Source organism: Ammospiza nelsoni, chromosome 11, assembly GCF_027579445.1.
Source record: "Ammospiza nelsoni isolate bAmmNel1 chromosome 11, bAmmNel1.pri, whole genome shotgun sequence".
Taxonomy (NCBI): Eukaryota; Metazoa; Chordata; class Aves; order Passeriformes; family Passerellidae; genus Ammospiza; species Ammospiza nelsoni.
The window spans coordinates 18,696,448-18,718,539 of record NC_080643.1 but is presented as its reverse complement, the minus strand read 5'-3'; the positions used below and the strand labels follow the sequence as shown (position 1 = coordinate 18,718,539).

General features: G+C 42.8%; 1 protein-coding gene across 2 annotated transcripts; it reads left to right on the top strand.

The window, feature by feature from the left end:
* The first annotated feature begins 1,862 nt into the window (after nt 1-1,862).
* TAMM41 (TAM41 mitochondrial translocator assembly and maintenance homolog) lies at nt 1,863-21,566 on the top strand. Of its 2 annotated transcripts, XM_059480041.1 has the most exons (9): nt 1,863-2,046; nt 2,830-3,009; nt 4,278-4,370; nt 6,597-6,747; nt 8,862-9,001; nt 11,366-11,537; nt 14,068-14,130; nt 20,331-20,428; nt 21,274-21,566. In XM_059480041.1, exons 1-8 carry the CDS (start codon nt 1,909-1,911, stop codon nt 20,405-20,407), a joined length of 1,014 nt encoding a protein of 337 aa, XP_059336024.1. In that variant the 5' UTR covers nt 1,863-1,908; the 3' UTR covers nt 20,408-20,428; nt 21,274-21,566. The 2 variants fall into 2 exon arrangements, with proteins under 2 accessions (XP_059336024.1, XP_059336023.1); XM_059480040.1 differs by having other exon boundaries at nt 20,331-21,566.
* The last annotated feature ends 526 nt before the right edge of the window (nt 21,567-22,092 follow it).

Below are 22,092 nucleotides of genomic sequence, written 5' to 3'. Positions count from 1 at the left end.
AAAGAACAAGGTCCATGATCTGACTTATGAGCAGTTAAATAAGTTCAGAGACATTACTGGGCACTGAATCACAGTCCTGGGGGAGAATAAAAGTCTCCAAACCCCAGTCATAATTGCACCTTTGGGACCTTATTATTCAGAATAATAAAAATTCATTAGCTATAATGTGGTTATTCCTAATATAAACACATTCCTCCTAGCATGCTATGGTTTCTCCTCTGAAAGTCAATATTCAGAAGGGTCTCTCTGGCTGCACCATTTGATGTAGAAGAGCTCAGAAAAGGAGAGCTCTGGTGCAGTTTTATGGTGGAACCTGCCTCACATCATTAAAGTTTTACTTTGTTTGCCAATACAAGGATTGTTCTCTTGCTTCAGGTGCTCTCTCCCAAAATTCCCACTGCACCATTTTTCATATGTTTATCTGTCTTCAGAATAATAATTGTATAGATGGTGGCTTAGCTGTCCATATCAAACTTTCTTGGGTGTAACAAAGTTACAGAACATTTCATATTTGTTTTCATCAGATACTGTGAGCCCAGTGATGTCTAAAGATCTTACTGTGTTTGGAATTTAGTGAGAGCATAAATTTATCTCCGACTGCCAGCCTTCCCTCAGACCTCAGGTAGGGAATTTTGAAAGCCATAAACCACAGGAAGATAAAATGTGATTTTTGGGTACCAGATGCAGTGAAGTGTAAAATCATGAGGGAACAAGGCACGCTTCAATTTCATGAGGCCCATTTATACATTTAGCACTCACACAGAGCCCAGACAGGTTTATTGTGTAGGACTTGAACATTCAAACCAAGGCAGGCTCAGCACGAGGAGAGCGTGAGACAGCCCTGAGCACAGCCACGATGATTAAACGCTGTGGGTTTGTGTTTGTGTTCCCCGGGGGATGTGTGAAGAACTGGAACACTGGCAACAAGTCCTGAGGAAAGCCTCGGAACAGAATTAAATATGAATTTATTAAAAAAAAAATTAAAAAGAAAGAGGAGGAAAAACAATCGAAGAAGGGGTGCAGAATTGTAATGAGCTAAATAAATGAAGATGAAGCAGCAGTGGGGGGGAAGACTAATTGTTAGGCCCACATGGTGAGCATCGCCTCATTGCGCTTGGTTTGCTGGGACAGCACAGTTTGGGGGGACCCTGACGGGACAGTGAGGGGACATTCAGGGAAGCCATGAAGGGACAGTAAGGGTACCCTCAGGGAAGCCTGAAGGGACCATGAAGGGACAGTGAGGGGTCAGTGAGAGGACCTTCAGAGAAGCCTGAAGGGGCCATGAAGGGACAGTGAGGGACCCTGAGGAGATGCTGGGGGTACCCTGGGAGGAGCACTGGGAGAACCCTCAGGGAAGCCTGAAGGAACCCTGAGGGAACAATAAGGGGACCCTGGGGATACCCTGTGAGGATCACTGAGGGAACCATGAGGGGACAGTGAGAGGACCTTCAGAGAAGCCTGAAGGGACATGAAGGGATAGTGAGGGGACACTGTGGGGAGCACTGAGGGGACCATGAGGGGACCCTGAGGCCAGCGCTGAGGGGAGCCTAAGTGGAGCACTGAGGGAACCCTGAGAGGAGCACTGAGGGGACAGTGAAGGGGCAATGAGGGGACACTGAGTGGAGCACTGAGGGTACCATGAGTGGAGCACTGAGGGGACACTGAGCATTGAGGGGACACTGAGAGGAGCACTTGAGGGGACACTGAGCACCGAGGGGACACGGAGCGGGTCCCTGTCAGCCGCCCCCGGCCCCCCAGCACGGGCGTTGCGGCCAGCCCGCCATGCCCAGGCCGGGCCGCAGGGGGCGCAGCGCGGCGCGGGCGCTCCCCCAGCGCGGCCTCTCCTGCCGCCGCCGGTGGGCGGGAGCGCCGGGCCGGGCCAGGCCGGGCGGGCCCGTGGCGGGGGCCATGGCGCTGCCCGTGCTGTCCAGCTCGGCCGTGAAGTTCCGCCGGGTGTTGGCGCAGTTCCCGCAGGAGCTCAGCCTGGCCTTCGCCTACGGCTCCGGGGTGTTCCGGCAGGCGGGGGCCTCGGCCGAGCACGGCGAGGTGAGCGCTCGGGCCCCGCGGCGTTCCGCGCCCCGGAGCCGCTGCGGCCCTGCGGCTGTGAACGGCGAGGGGCAGCGATCCCAAACCCCGGGAATGGCGGGGGGCGGGTGTCCGGCCGAGCCCAGGGCGGTCCCGGCAGTGAGGGCTCGGGGTCCCTCTCAGCCCGGTGTGTGTCAGGTTGTTTATTTCTGCTTTTAGAGTTACTGCATGTTGTCCATCTGCTGTGCGCCGTATGAGGGGAATTTCAAATGTACTGCAGCACTGAAATGGCAGTCTGGGGAGCTTCCTCATCTTCTGAGGGCCAGAGCTTGGAAATGATGTTTATTTTTATTTTTGGGGTTTTGTTGAGAAAAGTGAAGGAATACACTACAAAGGAATATCCTAGAAATGCAGTTCATCGCTACCAGCTCTCGGGTGGTACCTTTATATGCCCACATTCCCCCATTCATGGCCGAAAAGTTCTGTTCATTAGCACTGTGAGCTGTTCCGCTGAGCTGTGGGTTTGGGTGGGAACATCTCACACCTGCTCCCCTGTTCTGCAGGGTTGAAATTTGGTCTTGACCAGAACAGGAAAATTTTGGACTGTCTGATACACTTGACAATAAACATACAACTTCACTGGAACCTTTCAACTGTATCTGACATTAATACTTGTGGTTTGGGTTTTATTTTTATATTTTACTCGTGAAAAATATTTAGCTGGAAGTTCGATACTGTGTATATCTTAAATTATTATAACACTAGTTCTTGCCATTTAAACCCCACCATTCTTGTTCTCCTCAGACAAATATGCTGGACTTCGTGTTTGCTGTTGATGATGTTGTGACCTGGCATATGACAAACTTGTCAAAGAACAGGAGTCATTATTCCTTCCTTAAATTCTTTGGGCCCAAAAACATAAGTACCATCCAGGGATATGGAGCAGGGATTTACTACAACACCTTAGTGCCATGCAATGGCAGGGTAAGTACGAGTAGTGTGAGTGAATGGAGTCAAATATTTATGTCTGTGAAGTATTAAAATGATTAGCTTAAAGCATTTTTCAGGAAGCAAATATTGCAGATTGTAATTGTAGATTAACTTGTGGTATCTTCAATATTTGTGTCTCAAACTGCTTCACTATCAGCATTTTAATTAAAAAGCAAACAGAGCAGCCTGTCTTACACCTTAGGAGTGTGAGCAGTGTTTGGAACTTGTAGCTAAAGCATTTCAGGAACTGGATTTATGTTCCTTATTGCTTTCTGTCTGCTAGTTTTGGTGGTGGTGCTTCATGTCAGCAGTTGACCATGTAGTCACGGCAAAGTGGGCTGTTGGATATAAAATGCAATTTACAACAGCAAGTTGGAATTGACATCTGTGTTGTTTGGTGCCTCATATCCTGACCTGTGAGGCTTGGGTGTAATCAATGATTCTGGTAAATGGTTCTTGCCCAGCAGTTCTGTTCCTGCACCTCTGTCTGGTAGGGAGGAGTGAGGGAAACACTGTCAGTCTTGCTGTTCTTGTCCCTCTATGAGATTTTGGGGTTTAGACCTTATTTTGATGTAAAAATGGATTTGGGATTTCATTTGAAGTGGTGTTTGCCATGACATTGTGTTCTTGGCTCTTCATGCCCTGCTCTTATGTTCTAATGTCTCAGTCATATCACAGCCTGTGTTCTTTTGGTATCCAGAAATTCTGGAGCTGCCTGCCTTGCTGTGGTGATAATCTTTGGAAGTTCAGCTACTCCAGAGTGGTAACAAACTGTGGAAAGTCCAGTTACATAAAATAAGCTGAAAAATCACTTTTTTTTTTTTCTTAACATCAAAGAGCAAGATAAAAAACTCCTTGATACACACCCCACCTCCCAATAACAGGATATAAGTCTTTGACAAACTATTGCTTGAATATTTTAAAATATTTTGATAAATATAATTTTTTACTATATTTTTAATATAAAGGCTAATGTGGATTATTCTAGCTATGGTGATATTTGGCTGCTGACTTTATTGCAGCTTTGATTCTAGAAAGGATCTTAGTTTCATGCATTCCATTTTCTGCTTGCAGAAGTTTGAATATCAATAGGAGGGAGATGTTTTCCTTTGCCTCATGTGTTAATTAAAACATAAAAATGTTTTCCAGTTTTTATTGGAGGTATGTGTGCCTTAGGATTAAGGACACTTATAGCAAGTACCAAGTTCCATGGTGCAGGTAGAAGTTTTTTCCAAAGCCTTTCTTTTGCCTTTTTTTTGCAGATGATAAAGTATGGAGTGATTAGCACTGATGCCCTGATTGAGGATCTGTTGCACTGGAGCACTCTCTACGTGGCTGGGCGCCTGCAGAAGCCGGTAACTGCTCTGCTCTCTCTGCAAATGCAGGAATTTACAGGGCTGGGAAAGAATCTCTTGGGGTTTGAACTTTATCTGTCAGGGATCTGTGCTCAAATAATCTGCCCTGAAGTAGGGATGCAGCCCCAGAGGGATAATCTCTGAGAGAGGAGGTGAAATGGAGTTCCTCATGATGTTCTGTGGAAAAGGAACCCCTAAAGGGGAGTTTATTAATAACATTTTCTGCCTGTAGTAAATCTTGAATAACTCTATTAATGCCAAGTCCCTTTAATGTTAAACATATTATTTGCCTTTTATAACAGATTATAGAGGTGGCTAAAATTTAACACAGCTAAAGAATGGAAATCTTTAAAGGTGAAAGCAGCTTTGCTGTACAGTTACTGTCTGGTTCATAATTGAATGAACCATAAAAAATAATCTTTGCTTTCCCCCTTGTGCCTGCCTCGTTGTGCTTTCAGCAGGTGGCAGCAGTGCTAAGGGAAAATTTGTTCTGAGTGGAGGGGGAGAATCGAAGGAGAAATCTCTTCAGGTCTTGGAAGAGGAGTTAATTATGCTTTAGCTAAAAAACTTGGAGTGAAAGTTTGAATGGATTGTCTCAGAGTGCTGGCTTTATCTGCAGAGATGAATTACAGCATGAGCCAGGTTAGAGCAGCTGTTATCTCTGTAAAGGATGAAACTTAATCCATTGAGAAAGATAAGTGAAAGGAAAATTCTGGATGGCACTTCAGCAGTGAATGGTGAATGGCTGTTTTCAGTGCAACTGCATTTGCTGCTGCTTGGATTTGTGGCATGGCACAGTGAATATAAATTCTGTGTACTGTGAAAAAGCCTTCCTTCACTGTGGTGCTCTGTCAGATTTACCCCAAGAATCAACATTCATGTTTTACCAGGGGATAACCATTGCACTCTGACCTCCTGAGAGATTTGCATCTCTCTGAACCATTGAAAATTTGTTCAGAAATGCTATCAGTGTTTCAGACATTCAGATTTTGAAGCCTGCTGTAATATATTCTTTCCAAAAAACCCTGCTTTGTATTAGGGGGGGTTTAGAAGAGGAGGAGGTTATTCCTTTTGCTTCTTTAAGGTGTCTTCCATGAGGAGCAATGGCATCTCTGCTGAGTTTTGTGTTTTAAAGGCTCTAACTGTGGTGTCCTTAATGTGTCCATAACTTGCTGATGTTTCCATGGCAATCCTGAGGTACTGCAGTCACCTGTGTGACTGCTTGGGATGCCACCACAGATTTTCCTGTTCTGACTTCCCTTAGATTTCCCTGTAGCAACAAGCTAGGAATGTGCATTTAAGCAAATTGCTTGATGAGATTTGAGAAAAAGCAAGAGCACTACCTTTGTTCACAAAGGTGTTTTAGGGTAGACAAATATTAAAAGCTGCCTTTTATAAGCAAGACAGGATTGCTTAACCAGAACCCTTGAAAAAGACAAACTCCCAGCAAGCAGGGATTCCTAGGGGAGTTGTTTCTGGAATTGCACAGTTATCCATCCCAAACCAGCTTCCCTTCATCTGCCAGTGTTTCTGTCTTCAGTTCTTACCCAAGATCTGCTTTTTATTGCAGAGTGTTTCCATACCCTGGGTGATTGAATTCTCTAGTTGGTCTTGAACAGTTTCAATGTTTCCTAAAAATAAACACTTCTAGTGGCAGGTAGAGGCATTCAAGTGATCTGTTCCTCATGGGTAAGTGAAGATCCCCTCAAGCAAAATGCAGAAATAAAGCCCTGCTTCCTCTAGCACAGCCCCTGGCTGAGAAACTGCTTGAAGCATTTGATAGGGGAGTCCTCTATTTAAAAAAAAAAAAAAAAAAAGGAATGAAGATGAATAGGAAAACTTATTTCTGTCTGGTGTTCTGTTCTCTTTTAGTATAGTCTTTTTTCTTATTGCACAATCACACATCTGTTGATGCATTCATATTTCCTGTTCTGATTAGTCTTAAATTCACAAGTATGAAAAGGTGACTAGCTCATGTCTGATGCATACAGCACTTCCAAACCAGTGTGTGAAAACAGCTTTTTCTAGCAGAGTGTTAATTCTTAAAATCACATTGTTTTGTCTCATGTGGTGGGGATACTCTAGTACTTGTTGTACCATGCCAGTAAGATCTACTCTTAAATTAATTTCTTACACAATCCAGCATAAAAAATAAATAACATTTCTAGCTCCAGCTTCAGTAGCACTTTGCTGTGGTCTTGCTTCCTAATGTCTCTGCTTTTGCAGGTGAAAATCCTGGCCCAGAATGAGAACAGCAGGCTGCAGGCTGCTCTTGTCAGCAACCTGAAGAGTGCAGTGCTGGCATCCTTCCTCATGCTGCCAGAGAGCTTCTCTGAAGAGGAGCTTTTCCTGCAGATTGCTGGCCTCTCCTACTCTGGTGAGTCTGGGGCTCTCAGGTGCCTGAGGAGAGCTGGAGTCTCATGTGTGATCAATCATCTCCCTTCCTGCTTTGGGCCTGCAGTGCTGCATTCACAGAATTCTCTGTGACTGTGGTTCTGTAACAGCCCCAGTAATTGGGTTTATTCACAGGAAATAGGTGCAGCTGCCTCAGCAATGCTGCCTGTACCTGCTTGGTTTGAGCAGCTCCGTGGGAGTGATTGGATATGATGAAATAATGGGGCTTCTCTCCTGTTTGCATGGATTGTGTTTTGGTGGAATGTTTCAAAACCTTGGGAAAAAAAATGTTTCTTTGCACTCAGTGCAATGTTGAGTCATCTGATAGTCTGACTCATAGCTTGTCATCTCTTGTTGAGTGTGCTGTGTTAAAGGCTCTTACTTAGTTAACTCAAAGATCCTGATTATGATTCTTTGATTTACATTTAACACTCCTGCATGGTATTTGTTGAATTTCTCTTTTTTTTTCAGGAAATTGGTAAGGAAAAATTTTGAAAAAACTACTGCAAATGGTTTTTCAGTATAAGATGTAATTGTTACAGTTTAACTCAGCAGTGCTTTTTAAATGTTGACATCCTTACTGGAATTACCATGAAGGAGCTTGGTTGGAGTTGTGCTTTACACAGCACTTCCCTGGCTCATACAGAAATGCACTTTTGGCTTTTGAAGGAAGCACAGGGAGGTCTAAGCTGCAGCCTGGCTGTACTCAGGAGTGTCACTGTTTTATGTAACACTTCTCAGGGCAGTTCAGATTGCAGCTTGCTTTTCCAGAGCAGCTCTCTCCTGAATTTTAGCCTGTTTTACAGCACCAGGAGGAGGGTGCTGACAGGGGGATTGCCAGCCAGGGATGTTCAGTGCTCATCTGCCCACCTGTAACTGGCACTGGGTTCTTGCTGGGCACCACTTACCAAAATGTTTTTTATTTACTCTTCGAAACAGTGCAATTAAACAAAAATCAGTGAAATGCTGAGACTGGCTGTGCCGTGTGAGCAAAGCTGCAGCCACACAGCTCCCAGCCGGGAATGCACAAGGAAAAGGCTGCTGGTGGATATTTGTTTTGCTGCCATTTCCTTCAGTCTTTCAGAGGCTGTACTAGTAGACAAAATTGATTTTATGTGTTACTCTAATCAGTCTCCTTGGAGACTGCTGAGAAGAGTTGTTAATGCTTTAATTTAGAAAATGTTTATCTTTTATTTTCTCCTGCATTTTTTGAGAGCACTGAGTCAGTACCATTTATATGTGAAGTGTTTGTTTTGTGGCTCTGTATAAACTGAAATAAACTAAGGAAGGCTAGCAAGTTGGCACCTTTCAACAACGTTTCTCTCCTGAATGTGGGAAGTGGGAAAAGGAATTGATTCAGAATTTTGGTTGGTACAAGCTACACTGAGCATCCAGCTCCTGGCTGGAAACCCTGCAGGCAGCCAGGCTGGTACCTCACAGAGGTAGTGGAGTGCTTTCATACAGACTGACTGGCTTTTCATTTGTTCTCTTTGAAACTTCTCAGTTATGTAGCTGAAAAGAAAGTGTAAAGGCCAGTAATGTAACAGTGGTGTTAAAAGGAATTGCTTTTTGGAACTACTGACACGATGCTTGGCTAAGAGAAAAAGTCATCCAGTGATCTTACAGTGACTGCTGTTAGCTGAACTGCAGGTGCTGCCCTTGGAGTGCAGAATGCAAATTATTACCTCTGAGATTGGAACATTTCAGCTCATTTTCTTATGGATACAAAGTATGAGGACTGGGCAATTTGTTTAGTAATTGTTGAGACTGAGGTTATGTTTGCAAAGACTGTAACTGTTACTTGACAGCTGGAATTATTTTGTTTCCAAGTGAAGATGTGGACAGGTAGGCTGATGACATTGTATCACAGGTTATATATATATATATATATATATATATATATATATATATGCCTTCAAGGACGTTTTTTCTGTGCTCGAAGGTGTTTGAATAGTTTTTTTTTACTCTTATATTGGCATACATAATATTGGAGAGCAGAGATTTAAATGACAGCTCTATACTGTGTTAATTTCTATTGTACTCTCCTTCACGTTTTGGGGTTTTCCTAATGCCTTAACTCTCTCATTTCCTGCCTAGGTGATTTCAGAATGATAATAGGAGAAGACAGATTCAAAGTGCACAACATAGTGAAGCCCAACATTGCCCATTTCCAGAAGCTGTACAGTTCCATACTGCAGGGCTGCCCTCAAGTGGTGTACAAGCACCAGCAGGGAAGGCTTGAGGCAAGTGTTCTCCTTGAAACAGCTTTCTAACAAGGCTTCAGCACTGGCAGAAGGCAGGGATTGTGCCATGCACCAGGAGAGCAGTGGTAGGCTCTGTGCTTGCTCTTTGTTGTGTTTCTGTTGTTTGGTTAATTCTGCAGCCAGCAGACTTGCCTTAAATACCAGGTTTTTATATGGAGGAGTTGCTGCTCATTTTCTGTGAGTATGAGCACAGAACAGACCCCAGCAGGGGAAGCAGAGCAGTAAAACCTGTGTTCTAATGGATTCCACATGGAAATGACAGGCTAGGAAGCGAGGGATCAACAGATGGTTTGTGTTAGAGGGGTGAGGCTGTAACTCAGAGGTGCAGCTTTCTGCAATCAAAAACTGCATCTCACAAAAAACCTCCTCAAGTTCCAGCTGTGAATATCACCTGACTAAATCTAAATGAAATTCTGGCATTAATATCCAGACAAACCCATTTTTCCTTAGCTTTTTGGGAAATCCAAAAATCCTCAAGTTGTAACTATGAATATCATCTGACTAAACCCAAGTGAAATTCTGGCACTAATACCCATACAAAACCATTTTTCCTTAGCTTTTTTAGGAAATCCAAAGTGATCAATATCTTGAATTCCATTTTTCTGGTGTAACATTGCAGCTAGGGGAGAGATGCCACAGTCAGTAGCAATTTTCCCTTTTGTAATATTCAAGTGTGATATAAACTTCATGGTGAAGTCACAAATAGCACCACTTGTCTCATGGATGTGGGCACCTCTTTATCCTCAAGCCTTGGTAATTCTGTCCCAAATGCCACCTTTTAGGATGTGTTTTTGCTAGAAATTCATTTAATTGCAGGCTTGAGTACAGTAAACAGTTTCACTGCAATGCTTTGGGGTAAAATACAGCCAAACCTGGATTATCCTGCAGCTGTCTCCAAGTTTTCTTATTGCTTGTGAACAATTTGGTGCAAGAAATATTTAAATGAATTTGGGAAAGAATTGCAAATGCTTCCTTTAAACAAATGCTGGTAGCATACTGCACATTTATTGCTGGCTAATAAATCTCTCCACAATCCCATAACAGTCATCAAGACTGCTTCAAATCAACAGCAAAATGAGGGCATTTAATCAAGCGTTTAATGCTTTATTGCTCACACCTTGCTGTGCTTATTGGGGTGCCTGAGTGCTGCTGGGGGTGCAGGAACAGAATGGAACCCCTTTTTCAGGAGATGCAGAGCTGCAGAGAGAATTCTTTGTTCAGGGCTGGCTGAGTGCTGCTGGGGGTGCAGGAACAGGATGGAACCCCTTTCTCAGGAGATGCAGAGCTGCAGACAGAATTCCTTGTTCAGGGCTGGGTGAGTGCTGCTGGGGGTGCAGTAACAGGATGGAACCCCTTTCTCAGGAGATGCAGAGCTGCAGAGCTGCAGACAGAATTCCTTGGTCAGGGCTGGCTGAGTGCTGCTGGGGGTGCAGGAACAGGATGGAACCCCTTTCTCAGGAGATGCAGAGCTGCAGACAGAATTCCTTGGTCAGGGGTCCCTCAGCAGCAGGGGAGGCAGAGCCCAGCCCTGAGCTCTGGTTCAGGCTCTGCTTCCTCCCACACAGAGCTCAGAGCTGCTCCCTCTCGCTGCCTCTGCAGTTGTGGCTGACTCATCTGGAGATCATTTTCTCCACACTGACAAAAGGGAGTGGAGAGGGCAATCAGGCTCCTGTCTGATGTCTCCATGAAGTGGCTAAAACCTTGTGTGGGAGGAATGGAGCTCTTCAGATTTTCCTCCTCTCTTGGAGAGCTCTGCCCCATGGTGCGTTGCAGTTTGGAGAAATCTGTCCAGGCCTGCACGTTGCTATCATTGTATTCAAAAAAGGCTCCTTGGATTTCTGATTTAGATTGCAAAATGTGGGATGAATGTTTGCTTCAGATTATACAAACCAGATGTGCTTTGGAGTTTAAAGCAGAGAAAATGGTTTTCTAGCTAAACTTGAAGTGTGTGTGTGTCTGCAGTTTGATTATATTCAGGCAGAAGAAACTCAGCTGAGGGGTCTTTGGGGAGCTTTTTTTTATTGTCCTGTGCTTGTGTTTCCAGAGGAAATTGGATACAACAGAAATTATACAATTTCAATGAACATTTGCTTGCAGACACAGCAAGATCATGTGTGTCTTCTTTGAATAAAAACCCTTGCAGTGACTCATTCTTCAAGTTGAAAACTGAGATGCTGCATTTCCCTGTTCTTGGGAAGTTTTTATTACCATTGTCAAGGACCTTTTCTAGTGAAATGGATCAGGTTCTGTGAGATTTATCAGAGGTCAATTTTCTAACTTCTTTAAAAAAAAAAGAAAAAAGAGAACTGAATGTTTTTAATGTCTTACTTTTATAACATTCAGATTGATAAAAGTCCAGAAGGTCAGTTTACACAACTCATGGCTTTGCCAAAGACTCTGCAACAACAGATAACTGCTCTGGTAAACCCTCCTGGAAAGAACAGAGACGTGGAAGAAATTTTACTGCAAGTTGCCCATGACCCTGACTGTGGATATCTGGTGCATCAAGGTAGGTCTGGCCCAGTGTTTGTGATCTCCTTTAAAACATGATAGATACACAAATCTATTGTATATGTTCTCCTGTTTCAGGTGGGTTAAAGAGGAGGGTGAGTTAAAGAGAAGGGTGAAAAAATCCAGGAGATAGTAATGAAATCCATTCCTGAAAGCCTGAGTTTGGATTTGGTTGCAGACAGGTTTTCTGAAATATTATCAATACAGAAGGATGTGTTTTGGTTTGGATCCTAAGGAATAATAGTGTGGCCTGCTTAGATCACCTAACTGTGGTGCTTCCATTTTCAGGCAAAACCTCATCAGTCAGAGATTGCAGGGCTGAGGTAATTCTGTGCCTTGCTGACATTTCCCTTGGCAGTCATGGTGCTTAGCCCAGACATGTGAGCCCTGGCAGGGAGCTGCAGCTGGAGGGGAAAGGCTGAGGTGCTTCTCATCAGCACAACTGCTCTGAGGCACCATTATGTCATATGAGCAAGTTCAAGCTGATGCTGCACACACCAGTGCTCTGCTACACTGCAGGAAAATGAGAAAGTTTGGTACTTGGGGTCCTTTGTGCATTTGAAGAACCTGGAACAGAAAATGTGCAAGGAAATTTTGCAAGCTCCCTGAGCACAGCAAAAATCCCCAGGAAACCTGGGAGCCACTAGACATGAACAGGGGAGCTGAGGCAGCTCTCAGCCTGATTTCTGTGGGGGAAACGAAGCTCCTGGGTGCTGCAGGTCTCCAGGGACAGCCTGGGATGAGCTGCACCTGGACATGGAGCTTTCAGCTTCTCTTGGGCTGGGCTGGAGCAGCAAAGGGCTGAAAGCTGGGTCTGGGAGCAGGAGCAGGGTTGGAGCTGCACACAGAGCAGGGCTGAGCTGCACACAGAGCAGGGTTGGAGCTGCACACACAGAGCAGGGCTGGAGCTGCACACAGAGCAGGGTTGGAGCTGCACACACACACCAGGGTTTGAGCTGCACACAGAGCAGGGTTTGAGCTGCACACAGAGCAGGGTTGAGCTGCACACACACACCAGGGTTGGAGCTGCACACAGAGCAGGGTTGGAGCTGCACACAGAGCAGGGTTGGAGCTGCACACAGAGCAGGGTTGAGCTGCACACAGAGCAGGGTTGAGCTGCACACACACACCAGGGCTGAGCTGCACACAGAGCAGGGTTTGAGCTGCACACAGAGCAGGGTTGGAGCTGCACACACAGAGCAGGGTTGGAGCTGCACACAGAGCAGGGCTGGAGCTGCACACAGAGCAGGGTTGGAGCTGCACACAGAGCAGGTTGGAGCTGCACAAAGAGCAGGGTTGAGCTGCACACAGAGCAGGGTTGAGCTGCACACAGAGCAGGTTGGAGCTGCACACACAGAGCAGGGTTGGAGCTGCACACAGAGCAGGGTTGAGCTGCACACAGAGCTCTGATGGTGCTGTGCTTGTGTTTCTGTAGCAGACTGGGCACATCTTCTCAGCCCTGCACTTTAAACCCATCGCAGAACACATAAAAATATTCTCTCCCTTTTGTGACCAAAGCATTTTCCTAATTTATCAATCTGGGTAAAGGCCAGGCCAAGCCATTTGGGAATCCTACAAGACAGAGCTGATTACTGAAGTTGAATTGTGTTGTCCCAAGATACTCTGCTACATCAACACAATTTGTTTCCCTTTCCTATTCCTACCCCTCACATGATTTTACAGTGGAATATTGTATCCTTACTTACACATGGGTTGTGCTAAGCTTTGTTCTTCAGTGTGGATGCAGGATTTAAAAATATTTGAAATTTTATTGAATGGGCCAATGCAGACTGTGTCAGTTTGGAAGATTAGCTCTGAGACTGCTGCAGCTCTGCATTTCTTTCAATTATTTAGTGATGTAAATAGTTTTGTACATATCAATATGCTTTTATGTGAGTTAGAACAAATACAACTTCATAGTTCTGAAAAAAAATTAAGATTTTTTTTTAAACTGTTCTATTAAGAACCCCTGGACAATGACAGCTGAATGTGCCACAGTGCAGTGATAAACAAGCCTTATCTCCAAAAGCTGTAATTTAGGAAAGCCAGGAAAGAGCTGCACAATAGAGGTGTCTCTGCTTGATCAGAGAAGTGCCAAATCCCAATTTCATGTTGAAGTAAACAGGGAGGATCATTTGTTCTGCTCCAGAATGTTAATTTACCTTAGATGAAACAACTCTGAATCCTTTGTGGTTAATCATCTTAGCAGAGAGCTAATGGGAACACTTAACACTTAATGGGAACCCATTGATAAATGGGTTTTATCAATTCCTACTGCTTGTTGTCTGTTTTAGTACTGATTTGGGATTTTTTCTATGTTACATATAAAATAAATTAAAATAGTTTAGGGAATACTTTTAATTAGTATGAAAAAGCAGAGCAAACCCAAATTTTCTCAGTGTATGCTTTACTTTCAGGCTGGCTTGGTTGTATAAGTGGAACAATATTTAACTTGTGCATGGTGGAGGGGCAAAGAATCCCCACACAAGTGCTGGACGGGTAACATCTGTGTGCTTTTCCCTCTGCAGGCATTTCAGCAATTGTGAGATCCTCCAGTATAGTGCAGAGTGCTAAAACCATCCTGACAGCTGGTAAGAATGTGTGGGGTGTCTGTCAGCGTGGGCCTGCTGATTTCACACAGCAAAAATCTTACAGGGGTTTAAAGAATAAAATTTTTATGTGTTTCGCTAAAAGTCGCTGGAAAATAAAAGCAACATTTAAAGCAGAGGCTTTCTTGCAAAATTATAAAATGTTGAATGAGGCTGGAGTCTGTGTGACTTAAATTAACAAACCAAACAACAGCATCAGCTTTCATTTTCTCTGTTCTGGAGCTGGGCAGAGGAGATTTTGTGGAGCAAAAGAATTGGAAGAGAGGGATAAGACCCCTCCAGTGTTATTCCTGTTGAATTTAAGTTATTCCTTTAAATTCAAGGTGTCCCATAGCCAGGTAAGTGCAGGAGTAGAACAGAAATGGTTAAACTGTGGGGTTATAAATCACCTCTGAGGCTCTTTAGCTCCCCTTGTGTGATGCACTCAATCACTGACACTCTGGGGAGTCCTCATGGATCTTTGAGTAACACTTGGCATTTTTATCTTCATTTTTTATCATTTTATCATCATTTTATGATCATTTTTATAGTAATTTTATTGTCATTTTTTATCATTCTGCTTCATGCACCTGAAATCAGTTCTTTGGGAGATGTTTTTATTTCCCTTGGTCTTAACTGATTTTGCTTTGTATATAGTGGCTTTTTTCTCCTTCAAACAAAGTGTAGTTTCCTTCTAATCAGTTGTGTAGAGTTGCATGTAAAAACTATTTTCTACTAGTGGTTTTTGTGGTGCAAACATATTTTTGGGATTTGGTTTAGGTAGAGCAAAGCAATTTTGGGCCTTTGCCTCCAGCACAAGCCAAATTTAAGCAAGGAGGCTTGGGAGGGTGGATTTTTCTTACTTTTTCCATTATTTAGTTTTTGGGGTTTTTTGGGTTTTATTTTTTATGTATTTACACTTGTCTGCCGGAATCTGCTCAAAACCATGAGTGACAGAATTCAGGAGTGAAATTTCACTGCTCAAGGATGTCACCTCACTGTTTTTGAGGTGTGGTGTTGGTGTGATCTGCTCTGGAATTGAGCAGGGATGGTGTCCATGGCTTTAGAGTTAATTAGCAAAAACATTTTGCAATTTTTATATTTTTTAAAATATTTTTCTCCAAACACTTATGAGTTTACATTAAATCTGCATTTATTTTAAATCTGTCCGTATCTCCTAATGAAGATTTTCTCCCAGTCATGGTTTCTTAATTTGAAATGCATCACTGGGGCAGCTCCTGGGGCTCTCCATGTTCATAGGATACAGAATTTACACAGAGAAATCAGGAATGTGGCTCCTGCATGGAAATATTTGCTTGACTCAGGCAAGGAATGTGTTTTACAGGGAAATGTGGAGCTTTAAATCCAGTCCCTAAGGATGCTGCATTTCTTTCTTTACTCTTTTTCCAAATCTTGTCTAATATTCTGTTCCCCCAAGACCTATTTTCACACTTTGTAGTAAAGACTTTAGGAATAATATAAGGCTCTGACCTTCTGCAGTGCTTATGTCAGGAATAGTAGCTTAAAATAAAAGAGAATGATGAAATCTGTGGCTCCATTGAGCTTTGACTTTTTATCGCTGTTCCTAATAACTGTACAAGTACTTTGTAAAGCTGCAAAAAAACGTTTTCATTAGCTGGCCATGACTCTTCTTGAAGTGTTCTAGGGAACACAGTCTGGTTTCTTTAGCTGATTATTTTATCTTAACACCACCAGCAAAGGTGAGATGCCTGCTCAGGGCCACAGCAGGGCAGTGCAATGTCCAGCATTTCTAAATTCAGAGGTAAATCAGCAATAGCTGTGCTCAGATGCCATGCTGGGTATGAACATTACTGGCAAGGAGCACAAGAAGGAATTTCAACCCATTTAAGAGAACTTTTCTCATCTTTCTCTGCCAGTGTGGTTTCCAAGTGGAGCCCCAGCTCTGTGTTTTTGTTTGTTGTTAAATGCCCTATTTAGTTTTTGAGAATGTGCCTGTGTGTTTCTTTGAGGCTGTGGTGAGGTTGCCTCTCTGTTTCCCATTAGAGATGGCACCAGGCTTGCATTTGTTTTCCCACATAGCCAGAGCCTGCCTGGGCTTTGGGAACTCACTCTGCAACTCTTATATTTAGCTCCTCTGAAAATGTTGATACTTCTTTAGCTTCTTTCTTCTTTATATTTCACTCAAGGAATGCTGCAAGCTTTGAAAATTTTTCTATAAACACAGTCTTACAGCATAAATCACCAATTGAAGCATTTGTCCAAGATATTTTTAAGGTAGCACAAATGTTCTGAGTAGCATTTATTTTCAAGAATTCAAGGATTTCCTTTTTTAAAGGAGCAGGTTTCATTTGTTCAAGATACTGTTAAGTTAGGACAAATATTCTGAGTAGCATTTATTTTCAAGAATTCAAGGATTTTTTTCTTAAAGAAGCAGGTTTCATTTGTCCAAGATACTTTTAAGTTAGGACAAATGTTCTACAGAGCATTTGTTTTCAAGGATTCAAGGATTTTTTTTTAAAGAAGCAAGTTTGATTTTTTCAAGATACTTTTAAGTTAGGACAAATATTCTGAGTGGAATTTATTTTCAAGGATTCAAGGATTTTTTTCTTAAAGGAACAGGTTTCATTTGTCCAAGATACTTTTAAAGTAGCACAAATGTTCTGAATAGCGTTTGTTTTCAAGGATTTTTTTTTTTAAGGAGCAGGTTTACATATCAGATATTCAGTTTTTGTGATAACTGCTCTCTTCATCAGCTGTCTGAGCTGATAACTGCTGGCTTCAGTGTAAATATCTGTAAATATGCATACATCTGTGCATGCCACACTACAAATATATATATGATTTGCTCCACATGACATATATTTTACTCAAGGAATGCTGCAAGCTTTGAAAATTTTTCTATAAATACAGTCTTACAGCATAAATCATCAATTGAAGCATTTGTCCAAGATACTTTTAAGGTAGCACAAATGTTCTGAAGAGCATTTATTTTCAAGAATTCAAGGATTTTTTTCTTAAAGGAGCAGGTTTCATTTGTCCAAGATATTTTTAAGGTAGCACAGATGTTCTGAAGAGCATTTGTTTTCAAGGATTTTTTTTTTTAAGGAGCAGGTTTACATATCAGATATTCAGTTTTTGTGATAACTGCTCTCTTTATCAGCTAAAGTCTTGATTTCACAGAATATATGTGTCCTGTAAGAGGGATCCATACAGACAACTCCAAGAGCTACTTGGAGCTCTAGTTTGAATTCTAATTTGAATCCTCACATAGACCTATAGAGATTTTCTGTGACAATTTTCTCCCCAAACAGAAATTTTTAGGTCATAATAGCCAGAAAACTACCCAGATCTTGGGTGAAAGGCAAAAAAATCCAAATCTTTCCTTTTTCTTTCCTTCTGTATTATCAATCCACACTGTTATCCCTCTGTGTTCCATCACTTTAAGTGTTGTGGCATGACTTGTAGGCAGGAAGAGATGTGCTGGCTTCAGTGTAAATATCTGTAAATATGCATGTATCTGTGCATGCCACACTACAAATATAGAATTATTTGCTCCAACAAATAATTATATATTTGTCTAGCAGCACATCCATCCAAAGGCAGTCCAGGACACTGCAGCCAGGTAGTCCTAGCAGGACACTTTTGGGGACTCCCAGACAAACCCTGTCTTGCAAAAAACTCAGTGTGGATGGTTAAGTGAAACCAGACACGGGTTGTGTTTACACAAGCACTGTGGGCTCCGTCCCATGTGCATGAGGGCTTTGTTCTGTGTCCTCCAGTGGAAAAATCTAAAGGGGAGGTGCAACCAGCGAGTCACAGCTTCAGAGCTGAAGTAACAGACATTTTCGTGTGGTCCAAGTGCTTCAGATTCTGAGAGAGAGCTGTAATTACAGCCATTAACTTTTCCTGCAGCTGGGATTCATCGGCCTGAGGGCTGCTCTGGGGAGAGGCTGAGCGGGATGGACAAACCTGTGCTGGGCAGTGGTGGGGCCAGCAGCTCCTTCTGTGCCCTGGGTGGAGCTCTGAGGGATGGGAGGGATGTGCTGGTGGGCAGGCCAGAGCAGCGATTTATCTCTCTGCAGCTGAGAGCAGCAGTGGCCCTGCAGTGCCTGCACCATTCCCTGCAGCTGAGAGCAGCAGTGTCCCTGCAGTACCTGCACCATTCCCTGCAGCTGAGAGCAGCAGTGTCCCTGCAGTGCCTGCACCATTCCCTGCAGGCTGAGGGCAGTGATGTCCCTGCAGTGCCTGCACCATTCCCTGCAGCTGAGGGCAGTGATGTCCCTGCAGTGCCTGCACCATTCCCTGCAGCTGAGGGCAGTGATGTCCCTGCAGTGCCTGCACCATTCCCTGCAGCTGAGAGCAGCAGTGTCCCTGCAGTGCCTGCACCATTCCCTGCAGGCTGAGGGCAGTGATGTCCCTGCAGTGCCTGCACCATTCCCTGCAGGCTGAGGGCAGTGATGTCCCTGCAGCTGAGAGCAGCAGTGTTCCTGCAGGGGGAGAGCAGGAATCTCCCTGCAGGCTGAGAGCAGCAGTGTCCCTGCAGTACCTGCACCATTCCCTGCAGGTTGACAGCAGCAATGTCCCTGCAGCTGAGAGCAGCAGCAGTGTCCCTGCAGGCTGCAGTACCTGCAGCATTCCCTGCAGTCCTGCAGCAGGGAATGGATCCTGGATCTCCCACACGCTGCACTGCACTTCCAGAAGCAGCTGGAATTCACTGCATTGGCAGAGCAGCAGTTCTCTCTCAGGGGAGCTGCATCCTGCAGCTTGGGCATTTCCAGAGCCACACTTACACAATTCTAACTTCTCTCATTGTGCTGTGCCAGAGCCCAGCCTGGCTTTGTGCTGCTGCAGGAATTGTTGCTCTGTGTGCAATCTCCATGCAGATTTCTCAGGCACTTGGTTATTTATTTGTTATTTGAGATGCTGCAAGGAAAAGCCTGTCATGACTTCATTAGTGCACTTGATTTTACAAAAACCTGGTAAATATGGAAAAGTTGGAGCTTGCACATGGGATACACATGGATTTGTCAGTTCAAAATACATGGATGGATGTGTTCCTACCCAAGGTGAAGCTGAGTTGATTTAAATTTCAGTTGGAGGCAAGAGAAGTGCAGAGCTGTTTCTCTGCAGTCTGTTTGTTATCAGGGGCTTCTTACTGTGCCACATTCCTTCAGAAATGAGTGTGCCCCTTTCCTTCTTGCTGCCAACTCATTTGTCTTCTTGCAACTTGAATTTGAATGCATCTATCACTTAAAATATTATATCTTTAATTGATTTCTTTCTTTCACTTTCCTTTTTCTTGAGGTCTTTCCAAATCAGGTTTCATTATACCCTTCCCACTCATCTCCCAAAAAATTAAAGACAGTGCAGCACATGGCTAAACTTGGGTTGAGGTTCCTTGTTTGTTGCAAATCTTTCCTTGTGTTCTGGGCTGTGATGTTGTGTGACTTTTGGCTAAATCCCTTGTGTGTTTTCAGTCAGTTTTGTCAGGTGTTCAATTAAATAAACATAGGAGAGATTGTAGTAAATATAATTTACTACACCTTAAATCTGTGCATGTGTCAAAATTAGAGCTTTCTGTGCATTACTAAAAAGTTGCCTTTTCAGTTCTGAATTTGTGAGGGTGTGATTAGACTGTGCTGTAATCTGAGCAATCACTCTGTGTAGTTTTGGGTTTATTTGTTTGGTTTGGGGTGATTTTTTAAACAAAAAAGGAAAAGCAAGTTGCTGCACTGGCTGGGATCTCAGAACCCCCTGAAATGCCAAGACTAACAGTGATTTGTTGTAAAATTTATAAATGCTCTGTGACTAAACCCAGCAAAAGGCTGTGGGTTTTTACTCTAGGTCTGTAAGAGAACTTCAGAAATTATTCCAAGGATACATTTTACAAATTTTGTAGGAGTCATCCTCAGTCCCATCATATCTAAAACTCATAAATGCTTGGAGGCCACAACTGCTGCTGCTCTGCAGATTGTCTGCCTTTATTGTATGCCATGGCATGGAATTTACCAGAATTCTGCTCTATTTGCTCTGCTTTGATGGCATTAAAAGTCTTTTTGGTGGCATTATTTACTGTGCTGTGCCTGTGACAGGAAGTTTATTTGCATGTCTGCCTGCTGCATTAGGCTGTCATTCCCCCGGGGAAATCCTACATTTGATGCACTATGCACCTTCTGCTAAATGTTGATTTTTTTTTTCTCTCTTTTTTCTTCTTTTTTTAGGGGCAAAGAAATCTGTGATCTACAGTTTGAAGAAATTATATAAGATGGCAAAAGGAGAGTTAAAGAAGCCATCCTGAGTCTGTACATACTGTGTATGGGTAAATAAATGGTACTTTTTCTCTAAATGTTTTGCAGATGTGACTTTGCATACTTGAGAAGATTCCAGTGTATTTAAAAAGTCTGTTCTGATGATTTACATGCCCAATTTTCTTAATGAAATAAGAACTTTTTTAATGGAGGTTTGTTGGCAATAGGGCAAAGGAATTATACTCTGTAAATACTGAAATGAATTTTCCTGTGGATTTTGAAGAACATTAAGTAAAAAAGATTGATTGTACAGATGGATTAAAACCCAAAGTGATTAATTTTCTATGTGGTGGTAACTTTACTTCCCAAAATACCCTCAGAGTCTCAAAATGGTCAATATCCCAAATTTAGTTCTTTCAGGGATTTCTAGAACTGAAGAATCCATTGAGATTTTAGTAGATATGAAACTGGCCTCTGACATTCCTGCCCTGGTTCATTCCTGCTCTCATTCCCCCAGGTTCATCCTTGGAATTCCTCTGAGGATGCTCCCTGTGGCATCTTGAATCCCAAAATCTGCCCCAGTGTGGGAGAGGGAAAGAGCAGCTTGGCAGGTGTCACATCCTTTGATAAGGATATTTAATAATGTTAATTAATAAGGATATTTAATAATAATAAATTTGTGCGTTCCTCTTGTGAGGCTGAGATGAAAAGTGCCCAATTCTTGGGCATTGTCATGAGGGCCAGAGTTGGAAGGAAAATCAGAATTCTATGGATCTCTTTAGGCAGACTTAAGCAGTATTTGTTGTTTGGCAGATTTCACCAAAACACTTGAAAATTTGGAATATTATGAACAAAAGCACAGCTTGGTTAATTCTTTGATTATCTTTTTTTTCCCCTTAAAATACTGCCCACAAAGATGAAACTTGAACTCCCTTTAAATGAGCTAAACCAAAGAGAATTGAAGTTTTACATGACTTGTTGCATTAATCATGCCATGGAAGAATGGACATGTCTGGTGCTGTAAACTGGGAGGATCTTTTATAAATAGAATATTTTTCACACTGACTCAGGTGGGTTTGCTAATTTGGGAAATTTTCCTTAATAGAAATAAACTCAGGTAAGGTTTCATTTTCCTTGTGAGACTGTCAATGATAAAAATAATTTAATGGTTAAAAAAAAGGAAATAAAATGTATCTTTCGTGATCAGCATGTTTGGGTTTTTTCCTTGTGTATTATGTGATCACCAGGGCCATCTCTCAAAGCTACATGTGATTTAGTGATCTCACTTTAAAAAATACATTATTTCAGTTGGAATTGTCTGATAATTGTTTCCAGAGAGAATTTCAGAGCATAAATTTAAGAAAGACAATAAAAAATAAATTGTTGTATGGAATAGGACTCATACAGACTTGCTTTAATCACAGGGAAACTTTTAAGTATTGATTATTTTTAAATATTTGAGTTTGAAATTTTAACCCAGACTCAGGAAATAATTACTCTGAAATAGGAAATAAATAACTGGGAAACTTTCTAAGGTCAGAGGCAGGTTTCTCACACTTTGCATTATCCATTGGTGATAGAATGTGTGAAACAAATCCCCTCAAATGTCCCTTTGCTGATGGCACAACCTTTTTATGGGGGCAAAGAATGTTTGTATGGCCCTGGCATTCTCTGGCCCTATTAGTAAGAGGCCACAGTCCCCAGTTTGAAAAGTTTCTATTATAAAAAATGGAAC